General features: G+C 40.9%; 1 protein-coding gene across 1 annotated transcript in view; it reads right to left on the reverse strand.

Annotated features, from left to right (window-relative positions):
• Positions 1-11,808: 11,808 nt before the first annotated feature.
• PPARGC1A (PPARG coactivator 1 alpha) overlaps positions 11,809-19,769 on the reverse strand; it is a 68,760-nt gene continuing 60,799 nt past the window's right edge. Inside the window, exons 11-13 of the mRNA XM_059817685.1 lie at positions 19,011-19,132; positions 18,505-18,656; positions 11,809-15,579 (exon numbers count right to left, since the gene is read on the reverse strand). Of these exons, the coding sequence (XP_059673668.1) occupies positions 15,476-15,579; positions 18,505-18,656; positions 19,011-19,132 (378 nt within the window). The 3' untranslated portion in view covers positions 11,809-15,475. The remainder of the gene's footprint in view (positions 15,580-18,504; positions 18,657-19,010; positions 19,133-19,769) is intronic.

Below are 19,769 nucleotides of genomic sequence, written 5' to 3' on the forward strand. Positions count from 1 at the left end.
CAGGGCTGTGGTAACTGGAGCTGCGGGGCTGGGGAGGGGCAGAGCCCTACAGGTCCATCAGCGATGGTGGGGGCTTCTCCTCGGGAGACCTTTTGCATAACTGTCAACACAGATATACCCAAATGCACAAGCTCACAGTGGAAGTTTTTATCCATCGGTGGTATCAGTTCACTTCCTGGCTTAAGGCGGAAAAATGGATCCAGGAGTCTGATCCAGGAGCAGTGACCTAAGTTGGACCAGATTGTGAAATCTGCCCACTCTTCAGGAGAAATAACCCCACCTGCTCCATCAGGGGCTGTGTTACAAGAAGGGTCAAAAGAGGAGCATTAGATGAGAGCAGCAAAGTGCCTGTAGGCAGATCTAGGCCAATACCAGGGTGAACAAGAAGCTCTTATGACCCCAGAGGTGGAGATGGTTCCCATATGGGAAACAGCAGAACCAAGGAAAAAGTGAGGGAGAAAGGAGCAGAGGGAGCACTGCAGGCTTTTTCAGCCTGTGGTCCAGGAACCCCTCAGGTTACTTTCAACAGGTCTGTAAGTATACCTGTACTGGGTTAAGTTTAATGGCAGAGGTGTCCACACCTCCACTGGAAAACGGTTAGGGACTGAAAGAGTTGACAAAGCTGAAAAAGCTGGTTTTAGTGAATTGTGTTTCCAGCAGCCTGTTTTCCCCCATAACTGAACCCAAGTTTCAATTGTGCTCCTTGGCCTAATATTTGGCCTTTGTTTGCTTATGTAAATCAGGATGTTTAGTGCAAATTAGCATTATTGAAGAACAATTGCCATCCAAATTAACATTCTGCCTTTCATTTTACACCAAACCTGCTGGGCTTTTTTAGATAAACCCTGAATCAACTTAGCTGTAGTGTTTATGACTAAATGGATTCATTTTTTGGCAAAGTAGCCCTGTTTCTCCAATAGCATAATGCCAGTAGCAATTCATATCTATCAGACCATCCTCAAGGGTCAGCTGAGGTTGTTCCTGTGAAAGATATTATGCAGCTCCTTCCAGAATTTGTTCTCCCTATTCAAGCTGGGAATGTTTTCAGTGTACAGATATATACACACATATGCACATACATGCATGTGTTTCTATATACATATATACACACCACTAGTGTATACCACTAGACACCAGTAGTTTTATTTTTAATTACTTTGTTAACTGCCTCCATTTGTATATCTGCATTTTATCTACATATTGTCAGAAGGGAGCACCGCATAATAAGGAGAAGTACAAAGAGAGGGCAAGTAAACCAGTGTACGATTGCAAACGGATGCCAAAAATTAATCCACAAGAAGTTCTTAATTTCAGATATCCAGCTGAATGGGCTGACTGGAGGCTCTGCTCTGCCCCATTACATGATTGCTACAAAGTGCAACGAGGAGGCAGGAAAAGCCCTTTGTTACATATGCCCTAGGAGAATAGGTAAAAAAAAAAATATAAATTATGTCTTTTCAAATTAATACGATGAAAATTATGATATTGTAACTCTGAAGACTTCTGATGAACATTTTATCCTCAAAGAGCACTTAATTCACAAAGGAACATCTCTCCAGCAAAGTAACCCAAAGCCTGGAGAAACAAGATGAGCATTTGCAAAGACTTTGTAGTATCACCAGAGAGGTCTAAATATGAAGACTGTAAAGCATGAACATCTTTGGAACAAACTTGTCTTTGGAATCTCAGATAAAGCACTTTCCCAGAGCCTGGTTTTCCAGTGATTTCATCAAGGAGGTGATTTCATCAAAAGCTAAAGGAAAGCTAGTACAATGCTGAAGTGATAAAAACACAAGGAAGAGATTGTAAAGCCATTGAAGGGTGCAGCAGGGGTATCTTCAAATCTTTAAATACTTCTTCCCTTAATAATAGACATCCAGTAGAACTGAGCAATTATTTCCCTTTACAGATCCAAATAGAAAGATTTCTTAAATGGGAGTAGATAGAACTTATTAAATAAATAGGATAGTGCCACATGTTGTAAATACAAAGTCAGATATAATCAAAAGGAATTACATTTGCTACTTACCCCTGAAGAGCATGGTAGTAACATTCAAAAAATGGAGTGGGATTTTTGAATGCTGAGCCTGTATGTGACGCAGTACAAAACTCAGACTTTAGAATAACTGTCAGTGGGGCTGTCCTGGGCACTCCTGCAGAAGTCAAGGAGCTCCCACCATTTTCTGCAAAGCTGCAGTGATTTGAGGTGATCTGGGAAGGCTGTGCTGAGAAGCCACCTGGTGTTGTTGCATCTGGCATTAAGTATTTCAGTTTAGAGATGCTGTTGAAAAGTACCAAAGTGTGCTGTGATAAATAAATAAGCAAATAACTGCATTCCTAAATACAGGAGCTGGAACAAATCCTTACAGCGTCATCACTGTGAACTGAATGTGTTGAAGGAGACTGTTTCCTGGTTTATGACCAGGGATTGGAAATGACATTTAAAATACTGCAGCCAGCTATGAATTTAGTCATAGAACAAACATATGGAAACAGGGGAAAAAAAATCAAACCACTGCTCAGTTGCCAAATATGGCCCTGTGTAAATGGAGGAAGGGGTTCATAGCAGTTTATTAGCTAAAAGTATCTATTATCAGTTCACATATCTTGGACTGGCTGATACACCATCCCAGATTTAAGGAAATTACAATTTCCTTCAAGTTGAAGTGGTCCCTGATTGTAGCTGCACAATGCCAAGCCTGGGACTCTTTGGATCACCAGGCCAGCTTCTGCTCCCGGGAAGGAGCCAAGGTGGTGTGGAAGCACTTTGGACCCTACAGTCCTGGGGATACAGGGTACCTGCAGAGCAATTTCAACAGGTGCTAGTTCAGTGTGAGCAAAAAACAGGTACTGCTCCTTTCCACCTTTTAACTCTTCATGGGCTTATTGGGTTAAACTCAGAGGGTCTGAGTCTGCCCATTACCAACAGCTTACAGAGCACACAAATCTGTTTCTAAATAACAGCTTAAGGAACAATTATTTCTTTTTTTAGGCAGTCCTGAATTCAGTTACTATGATTGCAAAAATATAGAAAACAGGTTTGCGACAAAAGACTAGAAATGCTCAAATTACCACAAGTTAAGCAGGTACTGCATATCTCCTGACCAGTTTACAAACAATCCCGTGAATGCCGGTGAGCTGTCATGACCACAGAGCAGAAGGCATTCCCTTTGTCTCCATTTGTGATGGTGACCCAGGCAGGAAGGCTCTTTGCAATGATGTCAGCCAGGGTGCAAGTGGAATCAAAGCTTTTTGCTGGCCTGCGGGAAGTAATTCTTCCACAACATAAGGATGTAGATGTAGCCTAGAGTCTTGTTTGGAGAGAAAACTATTATTGGAGTTTATGTTTTATTGTAACAGATGAGCTTCTCAGTAACAAGTCCAGATGAGGAGTCTACATGCACATACATATCTTATATATCAGGTCATTGATATGTATACACGCATATATATACACACATATAAACATGCTTATCAGGTATATATGCAGGTGTGTGCATATGTTGGCTGAAGAACAGGCATGCCAGCAAGTTATTGAAGATCAAACATACCTTAAAAGGTTAAATGTTAAAAAAGTCTTACAGCCCTGGTAAAGAAACCAAAGATCCTTATGACTTTCAGTTTGACCAAAGGAATAGTTTCCTTGGCATTACCTGAACCTGTGTGAGCAAAATGGAGCAATGAAAATATTGCGTAACGTTTCTCTCTGCACACAAGAAATAAATAGTTCCAAGGGCCAGATACTGCCCTTGGCAGTATAAAGTAATAAAGGCAGACATAACCAGAAGAAAGAGAAAACATTTCCTATTCATCCAAGAAGAGCCATTCTAACAGGACTTGACAATCCAGTTTCCCATCGTCAGAGGTACTTGAATTGACAATATGAGTTCTGTAGCAAAGGACATAAACTCTGGAGCTGCCCAGACCCCTGTTTACTATATTCTCATTATCATCAAAAGCTATGACTGATTCTTCTAGAGATTCACCACTAATCAGAGTAATACCAGACAGATTTCCATGCTCTCTATTACTCTGGATTTTGCACAGATCTTCAGATTATTGCCCTGTCCAGTTAAACCTATTTTCTTTTTCTCTAACTTTAGCATTCTGGAGCGCTGAACATCTTCATGTCATGTCTTGTAGAACTGTCCCATGCACATTGTGGCACAGAAAAAACCAAACACTGAATCTAAATAAGAATAACAATAACATTAACATTTCTATTAGAGAGTGCGAATAGCATCTGTGTGTTACACGCAATAAACACAAATAAGTCAGAATAATCTCCAGTCTCGTATTAAGATGCGAATCATCTATTTATTACTTTGAGTATAAATGTTCTGTTGCTATTTGCACAATGATTAAGAGTAGTTTTCAGAAAATAAATCTGTTTCTTAATAGTGCAAAGAATGAGAAGGATGGAGAATAAATGGGAGTTTAAGGGGATGCTAAAGTTCTCCCATGAGCTTGGATGAGATTTATGTGCAAAGTGAATAAAAAATGTATATGACAGCACAGGATTCACTTCGTTGTTGGTTCCTATTCCATTTGTCTAGCCTAACTGTATTCTTTGCCTCCCAGACATATAGTGAGTCTGGCATTGCTGAGCAACCGAGGGAATAAACTGCCAGTCAGCAGCTTAACCTCATCCGATCTCATCAGACCCAACATTGTAGAGCAAGACCAGTGCCATGAGAATTGGAGTAAAAGCGTAAATAGCTACCTGCAAAGCCGCTTCTGCTAGGAAGAGGCATCCTAGGAGGCTCACTACGGAGCAGTCTTATTATTGCTATGCCTTTTCCATTGTCAAATGAATACGTAGGTTCTTCAATTATATATCAGCTTTCATACAATGTCAACAGCTTAGTACCAGCACAAGCAAGAGCTGGTGGGATTGTGATGTATGTCTGATAAGCCTCTCCGTGCAGATTCAGAGCTATGCGGCTTCGTGCTTGATGCTTCATGTCCATTCCCTGTCGACTCTTATTAAGGTTTCCACAAAAATCTCACTAGAGTTGCCCAGCCGTAAATATGCAAAGGTCCAAATCTGAAACTACAGTCACCTTATTAGTCAGATGGACAATGTCAGGGTGGCTAGTAAATAATACCAATACTATTGAGACATCAAAGTGGAGGATTCCACGGGGGGGGGGGGGGGTGTTTCCCCTCATTTCCTGAGGGGATGAGACTCAGGCTCTTCTGCCTCCTGCCCTTGTTGTTTCCACCATGCTCCCATTGCCTGCATGCTCGTCCTGCATGCGTTGTTTCCTCCTGGCTCCAATTCCCCAGTAACTTCTGACCATGTTGGTCCCTTTCAGCAAAACTTGGTAGCAGGATAGAAGTCTTCAGCATACTGCGATCTAGCATACCACGTTTCATTTCATGAAACCAGGGCGAGAGGCGGAGGCAGAGACACTCTCCGTTATCGCCGCTGTGGGGGAAAAGGCTGCAGAGCTGCCTCGGTGAGATTATTACAAATCAGAGACTCTGCACAGGAGAGTGCTGCAGTAAATCAGCTCGCGCATGATCTACCGCTCAAGGAACTATTTGTGGAAGAAAAATTATATTTGTTAGCTGCAGAATTATGCCAGCTGTTAGCTCAGTGTACAACAGCCGTTTCATGAGCGGCATTCCCCCATGGTGCTATGGCTACCCTCCCGCCAGGCTGCCGGCGTGCTCCGCCAGGCCCCTGGCACCCCACGAAGTGTCTCATGGTTGCCTTGTGCTCACAGAAAGGGCGCATAGCACTCCATCGTAGTTTGCATAACTGTCATGTATTGGAGGGCAAAGCGGTGGCTGAGGCCATGACATTGCTAGCGGGCAAAGCTGAGGGCTGGGGGAAATGTCAGGAGAAGTATCTGCCACGTTGGTTGTAGCACGGTGCCTTTTGCTGGTCTTACCCCCAACAACCTTCTCTAGCTCCATGTCAGTACGTAATCGCATTAGAGACTGCTGATGATCTGGTCGTAGGAGGCAGATTATTCACTGCTGCGTATATGGAGTAGAAACTCGTACCACATAAGCAAAGTCCACTTCATTTATAAGAAAAAAAAGTTTTATAAAGTACCTACCAAATCTTCTACCACAGTCATGCTGATGTATAAACAATACCTTAACATTTTGTCCTTCTTGAGACAGCAATGGACAAAATGAGCAGTTTGACTAAAAGATGCCAAGGAGTTCCCGAACAGTGAGACACACAACGGTAGCATAGGAGTGTTCAAAGCGTGGTTCTGAAACCACACATGTCCTCCCCTGTTCAAATGCGGTTCCTGTGTCCAAACCATCCTACCTGACCAGATCAGGACAGTGCTTTTGTGGGGCTGCTGGGCAGTCCAGGTCAGTGCACAAGGACAGAAGATGGCATGGGCTGCTGCAGCCAGCTTTGCCCTGTTGTGGTGGGACAGAGGTGCACGTCCAGGCCTTCCCGTCCTCTCCAGAGCAAGAGAAGGCCTATTGCCTACCAAGGCCCATGACACATCTCTAGCAGCTCAAACTTCTGCAGCTTGGTTGCGAGCTTGACCAAGAGGGCCTTAGTGGCACACAAGCAACTTCAAAGTAGCACACAGATGCTGCCTGGACAGTCAAACGCTGAGACCAGGCAGGACTAAACGTCACTGCTCGGTCATCGGTGCTGCCAGCGGTGGTCCCAACAACCCTGGGACAGCTCTGGCCAAGTACTTCTTGTTTTCCAGAGCAGGAGCTGAGAACAACTAGATCTTTTTCCCCCTAGGGTTCAGAAAAGCTGTGGCTCTAGATTTTAGAATGGTATTTCTGAATGCCCTTCTTCCTTCGACCACACAACGAAGTACAATATATTGCAAAACTTGGATTCCCTGCTCACCCTTCCCAGGTCAGGCAGGTATGAGCACAAGCAGATATGCCCACCCCATACTGCAAGTGAACTCCTCACCTTGCAGCGAGGAACTGCACCCCAGCTTCCCACCAAGAGTTTGGACAGGCATCAGCAAAGCACCCCACTCACATAGCTGTCACGCGGTGGGAGCCGCGTCCCTCCCAGAGTTTGCCAGCAGGCTGTCATGGGGCAATTCTGCGAAGCCGAGGCTGGGGGTTCCTGAAGAAGCCGTCATACTGTTTTCACCCAAAATGTCAGCATTGCAGAAGGAGCAATGGCAGCACTGCAGCAATGCAGTGAAGTTTTGTACCCTCTGGCAAACAGGATACGTAAATAAATGGGTTTCTAGCTAAATTCCACTGTGTGCAGCTTTGTACCAAAGAATTGTTGTGATGTGCATCATTATGTCTCATTATGTGATTGCAAGTAACCTTTTGTGTAGCAGACACAATCCACGTAACATGCTGTGTGAACAGTTTACAAAACCAGGCTCCTTCAGAAGGGCGAGTAATTAATCATTATTCAGCAACAGCACTCACCACTCCACTACTTGCTGGCAGGAGGGTATAACTGAGGGCATGCCTAGCTACGACAATACATTATTCATGCAACAGAAAACTAGAGTTAGCTGTGGTATTGTTCCAATAAATGGTTAAAAAAAGAAAGCACTCCGTTAGTTTTCAACTGTGGGGCTGATTTTTTTTTGTTTTTTATAAATTTACTGCCAACACATTGCATGAATAAGCATAGGCCCAAGTTGCAAATGCAGTAGGAAAGAATTAGTATAAGGCACCAATGTGCGTTTTTCATAATGCCAAAGTCAGTAATCTGAGGACAAGAAGACCGCTCGACTTCCTTGCCTTGAAGGTATAGTGCAGTAACTTTATGGCTGGGGTTGTTTAGCCTGGAGAAGGGGAGGCTGAGGGGAGACCTTATCACTCTCTACAACTACCTGAAAGGGGGTTGCAGAGAGGTGGGTGTTGGTCTCTTCTCCCAAGTGACTAGTGACAGGACTAGAGGAAATGGCCTCAAGTTGCGCCAGGGGAGGTTCAGGCTAGACATTAGGAAAAAGTTCTTCACTGAGAGAGTGGTGAAACACTGGAATAGGCTGCCCAGGGAGGTGGTAGAGTCACCCTCCCTGGAGGTATTCAAGGAGCGTGTGGATGTGGCATTGTGGGATGTAGCTTGATGGGCATGGTGCTGTGTGGTGTTGGGTGGGTTGTGGCTTGTTATTGTTGTTGTGTGGCGTGGATTTTGTGGTTTTTTTTTTTTTTTTTTTTCTTTTCTTTTGTGGGTTTTTTGATGTTGTGTGGTTTTTTTCTTTTTTTTTTTTTTTTTTTTTTCCCCAGGTTGGACTCGATGATCTTACAGGTCTTTTCCAACCGTACTGATTCTGTGATTCTGTGATTCTGTGATTCTGTGATTTTATTACTTTATCAAGCACTAATTTAATAGAGAATGGAATGCACATTGTCAAAAATAGATTGTAGCAAGTATTTTATTCTATTAAGGGTCCTAATAGTAACTTACATATTGTGCTCTTTAGAACATGGTTTTCTTCATACTTAGCTTTGGCTTTCCTTTACACTACATCTGGCTGACAATCTACCATGACGCAAATGAGGCACATGAGATTATTTACATTTGATCACTGTCCACTGTTTACACAAGCTGCAGTTACTGCAAAAGGCTGATGAGGGTTGGAGTTTAGTCATTATTTTGGAGAGGCTGGAGTTGTACCTGTTTTCTGTTCAGCTGCCTTTGTCACAGAGCAGCTTGGTTCTTCTCTACTAGCTAATAACATAAAAAAATAGTCAGTATGCAAGCACAAACCCTTCTATTATCTTGTACTTCACCATGCATGCATTCCAAAAAGGTACGTTTCATCTTGGATCTCACCATTTACCACACCTGTGTGTGTAACTTTTCCAACTGAGGCCATTAGTGAATTTTACTTTTAATTGTTTTCCTTTATATAGGAATCTCTTTTTTTTCTCATTAATTCCATTTGAATTTGAAGGAGCTTAATTCATCAGGTCCAGTCACGTCCTTAAGGTTATAGATTTTCTTTTATGAAAGAGAATCAGAAATGCCTTTGTAAAACTATGATTTCAGAAGCACGTTGAAAGGATGCTGCAATAATTCAAAGGAACCTCAAAAGCTAAACATGTTTTGAGGAATCTGTTTCCAGCTGCGGAATAAATATTTGTAACTTCACCAAAATTTGTGACCAAAAAAGAGCAACCTTTCATTTTGCTTTGGGTTCATAGACTGCTACGATTTTGGGTTGAGGTTGTTTGACTAAAAAAGCATCAGTCGAGGAATGAACACCGATCACGTGCAACATTTACGATTTATATATGTATTCCATCCAGCTGCAGTTTCCGTAATTCCATTGCACAGACACCTGCCATTCAGCAGAGCACATCATGTAGCAAAAGATGAGCTGGCTGGCTCTTTTTTTCAGCAGAGCAGTGTAAGGAGAGCACAGCAACGGGAAGCACAGAGGATATATTCACTTCCTCTCGTGGAGAATTTCATTTTCTTCTTTGCTGAGAAGACTAGTTGCCTTTGTCCCGAAGTATTAACAAATATACCAGCTCCCAATGAAGACAGGCTGCCCTATGTCTATCAATAGAATCTATATAGAATCTTTTCCCTTAGGGATTAATTCAACTTTTGATTCAATCTTCCTGAGCTTTAAATTATGATGTTACAAACCTCCAAGGAACTACTGTACTATTTGTGACCTTCTTTATTACTTTCTGCTGTTTGATAAAGTAGAGAAAATTGATTTATAGTTTAGTTTGCTTGTGAACATGGAATATCAATGGTGAGAGTGCGATTCATGGAAAAGCAGGGGAAGTTGGAATTGGTTAAAGTTTAATATAGCAGTTTATTAATTAATGTTGAAGGACAATAGCATAACTGCACGTTAATCTTGAATGACATTCTGGAAGTGTAATGTACAATACCGATGAATCAAGGCATCTTGCAAGAGTTGGATTTAAAGTTTTCAGAACATTTTCCACAAGGAAGCATTTTGTCCATCGCATCCTCTTCTCTTCCCTAAACCTTCCCCCTTTCCCCTTATGACCTGATGGGTGTTTTTGTGTTTTCTGTAAGCATTAAAGGTTAAAGGTAGTAGGCAAGGCCGAAGTTTTCCAAATGGAGCCTAAAATTAGGCGTTGGTGTCTGTATTTGGATTCTTAGGCCCCAATCCAGGAGTCTATTTTTATTCAAAACAGCCGAGCACTTGACTTCAATGGATCTAAAAACGCTCATGCTTAAGTGCTTTGCTGAATCAGGATGGACTTAAGCACAAATGTAAATGCTGTGCTGAATTGGGGCTCTAAATATGTGGCTTGATTTTAAAAGTGCTGAGAGCCAGCAGGTCTAATTGAAGTCGATGGGAGCTGCGAGATGCTCAGCGTTTCTGAAAATCAGGCCACTCATTGAGGCGCCTGAATCTGATTTCAGGTGCTCAGCTTGCAGCATTCACCGTGGGAGAAAATGGTAACCCAGGATGGAAGGGATGATTTCTTAATAAATGAGATCCTGATTTTAGGCAATAAACCTTAATTAACATAAAATGAGGGGACGGGAGGCAAAAAGCAATACTTTTCTGGAAATCTAATAGAGTGCTTTTTTGCAAGCATCAAAGAAGTGCTATGCAAAAATATGAAATGAATAAACAAATCCAATTAAAAAGCCTAGTAACTGGAGAAATGTTGGGCTAAACTCATGCCTTGTGGAACAGCAGCAACACTGATGAAGTACATCAGGGACAGATTTGGCCCACTAAGTTTTGAGCATTAATTTGATCAGGAGCAGTCAGTCAACAACACAAATCCCATGCACAGAAGAACTTCGCTCTACCATGATTGCGAGCACCAAGCACAACAGTTTGGATTAGTAAATGGTAAAAATGCAAAAGCTAAACATTTTTGCAAGTAAAAAAAGTATCATTATAGAGTATAAAATAAACAGCAATGTTGGGAACAGTGATGAGTGGCTAGTCATCTCAAGAAAGGTAATTTTTTCAAGTGAATTTAGTAGTCCACTCTTACCTAAAGACCACAACCAAGCTGCCCTGCACTGCTCCTCGCATCATGCCTGGGGTACCTTCTGAGACACCAAGACAAGAAGACTCAGTCATAGTGTTGTGCTGATAACTCCCAGAGAAGGCTGTTGACGCAACAGGATAGGCCTAGAGAGGTACGTTGGCTGCCTGTGAACGAACCCTGGGCAAACCAAAGAAACGCAATTCCTTTCCCTTTTTATGTGCAGGTAAAGGAGAGGGCTGTGAATACCCTTTGCCAGCCCCTCACCTAGCTGTTGCCTGCCCAGTGATGATGCCAGTGTGGAAGCCCACCATGCTGCACCCTGTACTGTCCAGGAAGGATTCAGAAAACCCATGCTTGTCCAGTCAGCTACCCGTCTGATCCTCCTAGCCTGTCTGCTGAGACAGAGAGGCTGGTGAAGGACTCTCATGATGGTGCTTTTTCCTAGAATAGGTATTTATCATCTCAGGATGGAAGATACCAACCATTTCAGACTCGTCAGTCCCTACTACCTGCACGACTTGGATCCAAGCATGGCCACGTAGAAAAGCCCTTACATTCCCCACCTTCTCCTAACTTGAGCCACCAACTCTTGAAACTCCACTGACCATTTTTCAAAAGTTTTCCTACAAGGTTTATGTCAGCCCTTCAACAGCCTTGGGTACTCACGGCAGAAAGGCAGGTAGCACCTTTCTACCATTAAATATATTAAAACTAGTGGTTCTGTCCCCTGCCCAAAGTGCAGTAATGCAGGTGTGATCTGGACTACTATCTGAAATCAATTATTACCATTAGAAGGAGTAATAGAAAACCCAGTACACGACCAGTTGGGGCGGGGGGAAAACCTGTCACTTGTGATAAAAAAGAGAAACAGAAATGGATTTGAAACATTCGTTTCCCTTTATTTGCTCAGTGAGGCTGATGTGTACTGCACATTAAAAAAAAAAAAAATCACAGGAATTTTCATACAATGAATTAAACCACAAAAGTACATGTAGAATTGGCAGGTGGAAAATAGCCCAGCTTGGGCTTAACTAATATCTCGCTTTCCCTGTTCAGCATAGTCCAACCAATAGCTTTACATGTTTGCCTACTGTACAAATCTTACAGTAGCTCCATCAGGTCAGTGGTTCACATTATTGAAAATGTCTGTCACATAGGTACAAATTTAGAATCATCACATTATATTACATGGCTATTCTAGGTCATTTATAGATCAGATCTTATACTACAGTGATTGAAGTTCTCATTACAGCCATCAAAAAGGACACATAATCATTACCTACTGTAAGCTTACATCTAAAGGGATGAGAAGAAGGTGTGGTGGTTTTTTTTTTTCAACTGACCCAAGTATTATACCCCCAGAGGCACAAACTTTCCTCTCAGTGCTGCTCTTGGTGATGGCAGCCCAACTGCTTTTCAGAGTAGTTTAGCACAGGTATTTTTCTTCAATTTTAGGCTCCCTCTGTTTGGATCTGGATCATTTTACGTTCTGTAGGAATTACTTTGTTACAGCTCTAGGAAAGACCATAGCTTCTAAGTACCAGTTCTGTTACCTGTGTTGCGGACGTGGTACTTACCACAGCATGAAAGCAACAGTACAATCTTCATCTAAAAGACACACAGAGCTATGCTGCAATTTGCCTCTGGTGACAATGTGGTACATGTGCTAATTTGAAGTGTTCTTGGGGGAGAAAAAAAGAAAAGGAACACCGAGTTTATACTTTGATGGGTTACCTACTACGGTGTCTACAAAGGATACAAATAGCTTTATTCAGCAATCCTAGCTCTGTTAATTTCATATGTAATTTGTAAATCCACAGAGGAAAGCCTCCTTCAAGATGAGAATGTTTGCCAGGCCAGTGAAAAAAAAAATTGACTCATGTCATTATGCCTGCTTGGTGAAAAATAAATAATCCCCCTGCAAACCCCACACCAATTTATTCATGTCAGCAATCTAGGGCAAAAGAGAATGTATTTAAAATGTAATCACAGAAATTTAAAGGCAAAATAGGTAATGCATCTGGTCCTTGAACACATAATATGATATACTAAATATTGATTTCTTAAAAATAATTTATTGCTTTTAATTTTTTTCTTTACAACAGAAGATACTCAAAATCCAGAAAGGAAAATTGTAAACTTTTAGTTTGGCATTCACACAAAGTTAAAATACCTGCATTTTTAACCTACAGAGCAACAACAAGAATTATGCAGATTAAAGAATGTTACAGTTGTAACACAGAACCTCCGAAAAAGTTCTTTTCTTTTTTTTTATTGCTATCTATCTACTGAGAAATAAGAAGCCAAAAAATCAAGCAAGCATCCGACAGGACAGACAGTGGAATCTCTCAGAACACAATATGCTGGTGATAAAATGAATGCAGCCATCAAAATCAACTGCACTGGCATGGGGGTGGAATTGGTTTTCTAAGATTGGGAGTGGGAAAGGAGATTAAATAGTTAGGTGTGCCATACCTTTAAGAGGAGTCATGAATGCCAAAGAGTAATAGAATACCAAATCTATACATTCGCAAGCAAATTCCAAACTTTGCTGATTCAGTCTAGAGACTCAGAGTTCAGATGAAATTCTGATGCTCAGAATAGCAGTAGTTTACTCTTGTGGTTTTTTTCTTTCCTGAAGTTTCTATTTAATTTAGCAGAAGCAATGTCATCAGCAACAATGTCATGGGCACATCTGAGGCCATGCTAGTGCATAGTAAAAAAAGAAAAAAAACCAAACAACCCACTGCTTCTCCAAAAGCTGAATTTCCAAACAACGCACTTACTCCAAACTGACAACTGTCACGCATCCTAGGTATAAAATTTCCACTGGCCTTTTTACTATTTTAGTCATCTCATAATTTATAATAAATAGGATAATTGCAACTGATAAATATGTCTCTTTAGTAAACAAAGGAATGAAGGAACGGTATTTATACAGGATGCATAACTGTAAAAAATATAGATAAATACCATCATTAAACTCTGCCAATGAAAAGATTACTGGCTTCAAGAACAGTGTTTAGACATAGAATTACTGTAAAAATCATACTGTACTTAGTACCTCAGCATATTTTTATCAAATTAAAATCACAAAAATTAAAACAAAATAGCATTTTAAAAAGATTTTTGACCTCTAGTTCCAAAACTACTGTTGATACATAAAATAAAAACATTTCTTAATGATTACCCATTTGAGAGACTTTACATAAAATTATGATATCTCCTAGAAAAATTTAGATGAGAAAATTTCATTCCCCTAACAAATTCAGTGTATAAAACTGCAAAAGAAAATCAAGCAATGAGAAAAATGTGGAAAAATACTGCAGAAGTGGTTAATACCTTTTTGGGCTAGGATAATTCTTGACAAAATTCTTATATAAGCTCACCAAAGAAGGGATGACTGTGTGTGTAAAGCATTTTTGCACTCAGACACACACGCGCACACATATACACATGCACACCCTCACCCACACGCTTTTCTCTCTTTTTTTTACAATCAAATATATATTAGCGTAAGTTCAGCTTTCTACATATGTTAGTGTACAATAATTGTTTCACCTCATATAATTACATTTGAGTATTCTTGATTAAGAAAAATTCAGCAGTTTTTGAAAAGAAGGCTGCATTTACAGTGCATAGCTGTAACAAAAAAGAACATAGTCATACAGTATGTACATAAATAAAAATACTCCATTTAACATTTGTAAATACTCAACTACTTTAGAGAATGTAGCAAATAAACTATCTGTGCACACACCCAGATAGTTATATCCAACTCTTATTAATAATGTAACACCACGTCCGGTCATTAGAATAAATCGCTGAACAAGCTGCACATTTGACCATTAACAAGGCTTTGAAAATTTTGCTGTGGAAGATCAACGTTGTAGACATTTACATGGGTGTCAGAATTAAAAGATGAAACTTCAAAATGTTAGGGAAGCTTGAGCCTTTCATTTTCTCTTCTGCAAAGACTAAAAAAATACCCACCAAAAAAAACAACAAAAAAAGAAAAATCTTAAACCAAAGCTAAAACAGATTGTAGGCTTCTGGGACCTGTGGTTTCTTCTGGATTGTCATATTGTGTTGTGAGAAGAAGCTTCATTTAAAAAAAATAAATAATGCAGCGTCTGATTCCCAGACATCAGCAGCCATAGTTCTCAAATTAGGGTTTTTTTGTTTGTTTTTGTTCTTTTTTTGTTAAAATGCAGTATGTACAGATTTTGCAGTTCATCGTTGTACGCGTTATCTCTGTGGAACTGCTGCCATGTCTCGTGGTTTGCATCGAACTTGCAAGGAACGCCCAGCTCCCCCGCCACCGATCACCCGCAAAAGCAAAGCTGACACCCATGGACACGTGTGTGCTTACTGGACAGCCATCCTGCCTCTCCACTCATTGAGCAGCTGTGTTCATGTAAACCATGGTTTTGAACAGAGAGTGTAAAGTAGGAGAAATTCCTAAGTATGACTTTTTAATTGTCCGTTATTGAAGGACATGATGTCCGTGAGGTATTCGCCATCCCTCCGTTTTCCTCAGGTGTGACGCATGTTACCTACGCAGGCTCCGCTGTGCCTCTTTAAGTAAACTATCAAAATCCATGGAGTCATACTTGCTTTTAGTGGAAGCAGGATCAAAATCATCTGAGTTTGAATCTGAAACCCAAAGGATGCAAGTTTAGTTAAGAGTCAAGAACCACTAGCGAGTACTTACATTGTTTTCTCTGTACAACGGTACAAACAAGGCACTGCAGAAATAATTCACTTACAACCACAACTTTATGGGATGATAAAAGCCCAGAAACAGTCATCAGAGAAGTTTTAGGTATGGACAGAGCTTTCTGGCAAGAAGCAGGACTTAACAAAAGTGGTACATGTCATCAGCGTTGGGGAGAACCATAAAATGCATGTACATATAGAGCAGGTAAACTCAAAACAGTTTCTTCAAGGACTTGAGCACCGACACACTGCTATATACATAGCATAGGTCTCAAAGTAGTCCAGATAATCTTGACGGATGCTTTACCCAAAACTCCACCATCATTCCGCAACTGTTGTTTTGCAACATGCAGTGTCGAAGACTTACTTCTCCTGAGAAAGGTAACAGGGGGACGGTTCTGCAGAAAGCCAGGGCAGCCTGTGGACAGTGTGCAGGGGACACTGCTGCTTCTGCCTGCTCTGCCTCGAGGTCTTGCACAAGTCACTACCACTCCCTGAAGCTCTGTTTTTGCTTCCACTCTGATTTTTTTGGGGGTTTGCTTGTTTAGCGTGTGAGCAATTCGGGGCAATTGCCGTACAAGCAACCTCAGGCGAGATCCTCAGCTTTTTGCAGCATATGGGATAAGTCATAGCAGCAATAATGGTCCAGCTCCTGTGATCTGCAATACCTGCTCCAGCTTTGCTAGTTGTTCAGACACAGACGTCAGTCTGTTCCTAGTGCAGAGGAGGGATTGTATGTTTGTGGCCATACAGCTCCAGTACAACAATTATTGACGCGGCTGCAAGCACTGGATTTCCTTTTGGAGTCTTCCCTGATTAACACTGACTGTCCCCAGCTCCTGTGTCACAGCTCCTTTATGAGAGTGCCCTTTTCTTGCCATTTCTTGTGTTGAATTAATCAGAACTCCCCATCTACTGCTATAAGACACACTGTGCATTAAATGTTCATTACAAGTTCTGTTAAGACAATATCTTCTCACAGAGGAGAGGTGTTAAACTTCTGACTACTATTTTCAAGTGTTTTCTTTCTTCTGTACTCAACCCAAGGCTGATTAATTCTCTCTGTCCTTGTACTAGCTCATGAATTTTAAAGTTCATCCTGCCATTTCCTTACGTAGCTCTATCAGATATTCTGCAAAATACAGGGAATGCAGTCTGACGTACAGAAGCTCAAGCTGCCAGCAGGACAAAGTGAAAATACTCTGCTCACAGATACTCTGGGAATCCCAACTCAGGACGGAGAGACCTGCCAGGGAATACTCCCAGTGATGAATAATGTTCAAGAGGGTCCCCTTCAGAAAACTTATTTTACACCCCAGATTTTCTGAGATACAGAGATGACCCTGGCTTCCACTGCTGAAGATAAGTCAAGTCAAGACTTCAATCTGTTTTTACTGTTTTTATCAGCCTACATTTCGACAAATGCCTTGCTACCTTTTATATTTTCAACATCAACCCTATATCTCTTCAGCAGTCAATTGCCTTTTCTTAGCTTTACATTATCTGTTTAGCCACTGAAGTGAATTATAGCATATTCATTGTGAACAATGCGCATGATCTTTATCATTTATTCTGAAAACACACCAATTGGTTAGAAAAAATAGATCTGTATTCACTTCCTGCATTGTACAAAGCCACAGGCAGCACATACAAGATTTCATTAGCACTGTGTTACAGGGTTATAAGAGATTTTAATGACTGTGGTCATTTATTCATAAAAAACCAAAATATCTGGTTAATATAGAGTCAACGGCAAAATGTCCCTCGCTACACTATTTAGAAAAGAGTATCTCCCATACCTTTAGTCTATTTATACAGATATTAGGAAAGGTTTAACATTTAATGAAACCTTTACATTTTAAAAGGTAATTACATCAGAGGTGAGTTTATAATGTATCATAATATTACAGAGGATGTTTTGGTAGTCTGCATGGTGCCTTTGTGCATATACTTAAAATCAGTATTGCTGATGTAAGACTTTTAACATCTCCAAACATCCTTGCAAGGGGAAGCATCACACCCTGACCCAGAGCATAGGACAGAACTATACATTTTTGCCTAGACAGGACTAGGACAGACCCAGATGTGTTATTGCAGTCAGTATGCACGCTTGGGACTAGAGTTATCACAGCATACTGGGCTCTGGAGACTGGTATGCATACTGCCCTGCATGAGTGAGACAGCAACACCAAGAGATTTGCTAAGCTCTCTACAGGCTGGAGCATCTTACATCATGACTGGAAGTCCCTGCAAGGCGACACCTTCATACATAGATGCTTGTGCACGATTTGAGAACCACCAGTTGAGATCCGCGGCCTTTGCTATACTAAGGGTCAGATTTGGTCACAGGCCCTTCTAGCTTTCAAACCTGAGAAACAATGAATTGTGTTCAAGGAGTGTCTCTGGCAAGTTCTACACATCTACAGCACAACTCATGGCAAAGTAAGAATCATAATGAATTTTTTGGGGTGAGGCATCTACTTTGTTCTGTTTATCACTCATAGAAATAAACCAGGTATTAGAACCAAGCAGTCATAGCATAGCAATTAACAGTAAATCATGCAGGATGTTTCTGTGGTGCTGTCATTTCAATATGGAAATGCATTATTGAATATCGGGCACTTACTTTTGATAATGATGGAAATGAGCTTTAAAAGAATTTTCACAGTCTGAAATATCTGAAAGAAGCCAGCTCAGATTAGAGCTCTCATTAGTAGACTTTTAAACTTCTTGCAGCAAGTGAAAACCACTTCCTTTAACCCCCGCCAATCATTTAAATAATATAAGCAGCAAACAAAGAAGAAGCAAACCCTAAATTCTCCTGAGTTACGTACTTTAATTCACACAGAGCAAAATACCTACCTAGGTCTGCATAGTTAGACTTGCAAAATTGCTTGCGTCCACAGAAGTACAGCTCAAAGTCAGGTTCATTTGACCTGCGTAAAGTGTATCCATTTTCAAGAGCAGCAAAGGCGTCACAAGTATAGCGGTAGGTGATGAAACCATAGCTGTCTCTGCAATTTGAAAACACAGTTGTGAACAAAAGCTGAAAAGAGTTAACGCACATTAGTGTAACCCCTTCCTGAAAGCAAGAACTTGCAGGAGATCCAGCAGTGGAAATGCCAGAAGTACTGCCTCCATTTATCAGGATGATTGTCCTGTCACGCAGCTAAATACTTATTTCTGGGACAGGAAATCTCAACTAGCAAGATTAATAAATAAGGATGAAAGAAAATAAATAAGGTTTTGAACTCAGCATGTCATCTGTCACAGCACTTACATTGGTAACTCCCATACCAGTAATCTTACTGCCATAATTTTTTACATATGGCAGCTCCCAAACAAGAAGTAATCTCAAAAGTTCTTACCCATCATCCCGCAAATTTACTGTGCACTCCTCAATTTCACCAAAAACTTCAAACCGGTCCCTCAGTTCTGTTCGGGTTGTGTCAGGTCTGATTTTACCCAGATAAATCACACGACGTTCTTCCTGTTGAGAAACAGCAACCGGGAAGGCATATTTTTAACAAATGTGTAATAGAGATGAACCTATACATATATGCATGTGAATACACACACATGGATGTGCAGAGGATGCATAATTATAGTAATAGTCTCTTGTGGAAGACCTACTGCATCTTGCTAGTAAGTGAAATAATAGTTCTCTCCTGGAAAGCATCTAAGGTATTTAAATGACACTACATTTGTCAGGTGGTGTGCTCCTGGAAGGTTTCACTCCTTGCTGTCGCTGCTCTGCTATGCACTGACTGACAGCTCCCTTTGTACCCTGCTGCACCTTCTTCCCTTCTATCTTTTCTACCACTTCCCCTCCAAGACTGTAAACTCATCCAAACCAGAAGCTCCCTTTCTCTTGCCATCTATACAATAGTGGGCAAACCCCATCTTAGTTGTGGAGTGGTATAAAGTAAAACAATAATTGCATAAATGTACCATAGACATAATAAAATGTATTACAAACATAACATTATAAACTCAGATGACTCAATAGCTGATTCATCCTACAATCAGCTGTTCCACCATAATCCATACCTTAAAATAGAGGGAAAACTGTTAGGGGCCCAGAAGATGACTTTTATTAAAATAAGTATTTCTGAGGGGAAGGCGGG

This window comes from Gavia stellata, chromosome 5, assembly GCF_030936135.1.
Source record: "Gavia stellata isolate bGavSte3 chromosome 5, bGavSte3.hap2, whole genome shotgun sequence".
In the NCBI taxonomy this organism is placed as follows: Eukaryota; Metazoa; Chordata; class Aves; order Gaviiformes; family Gaviidae; genus Gavia; species Gavia stellata.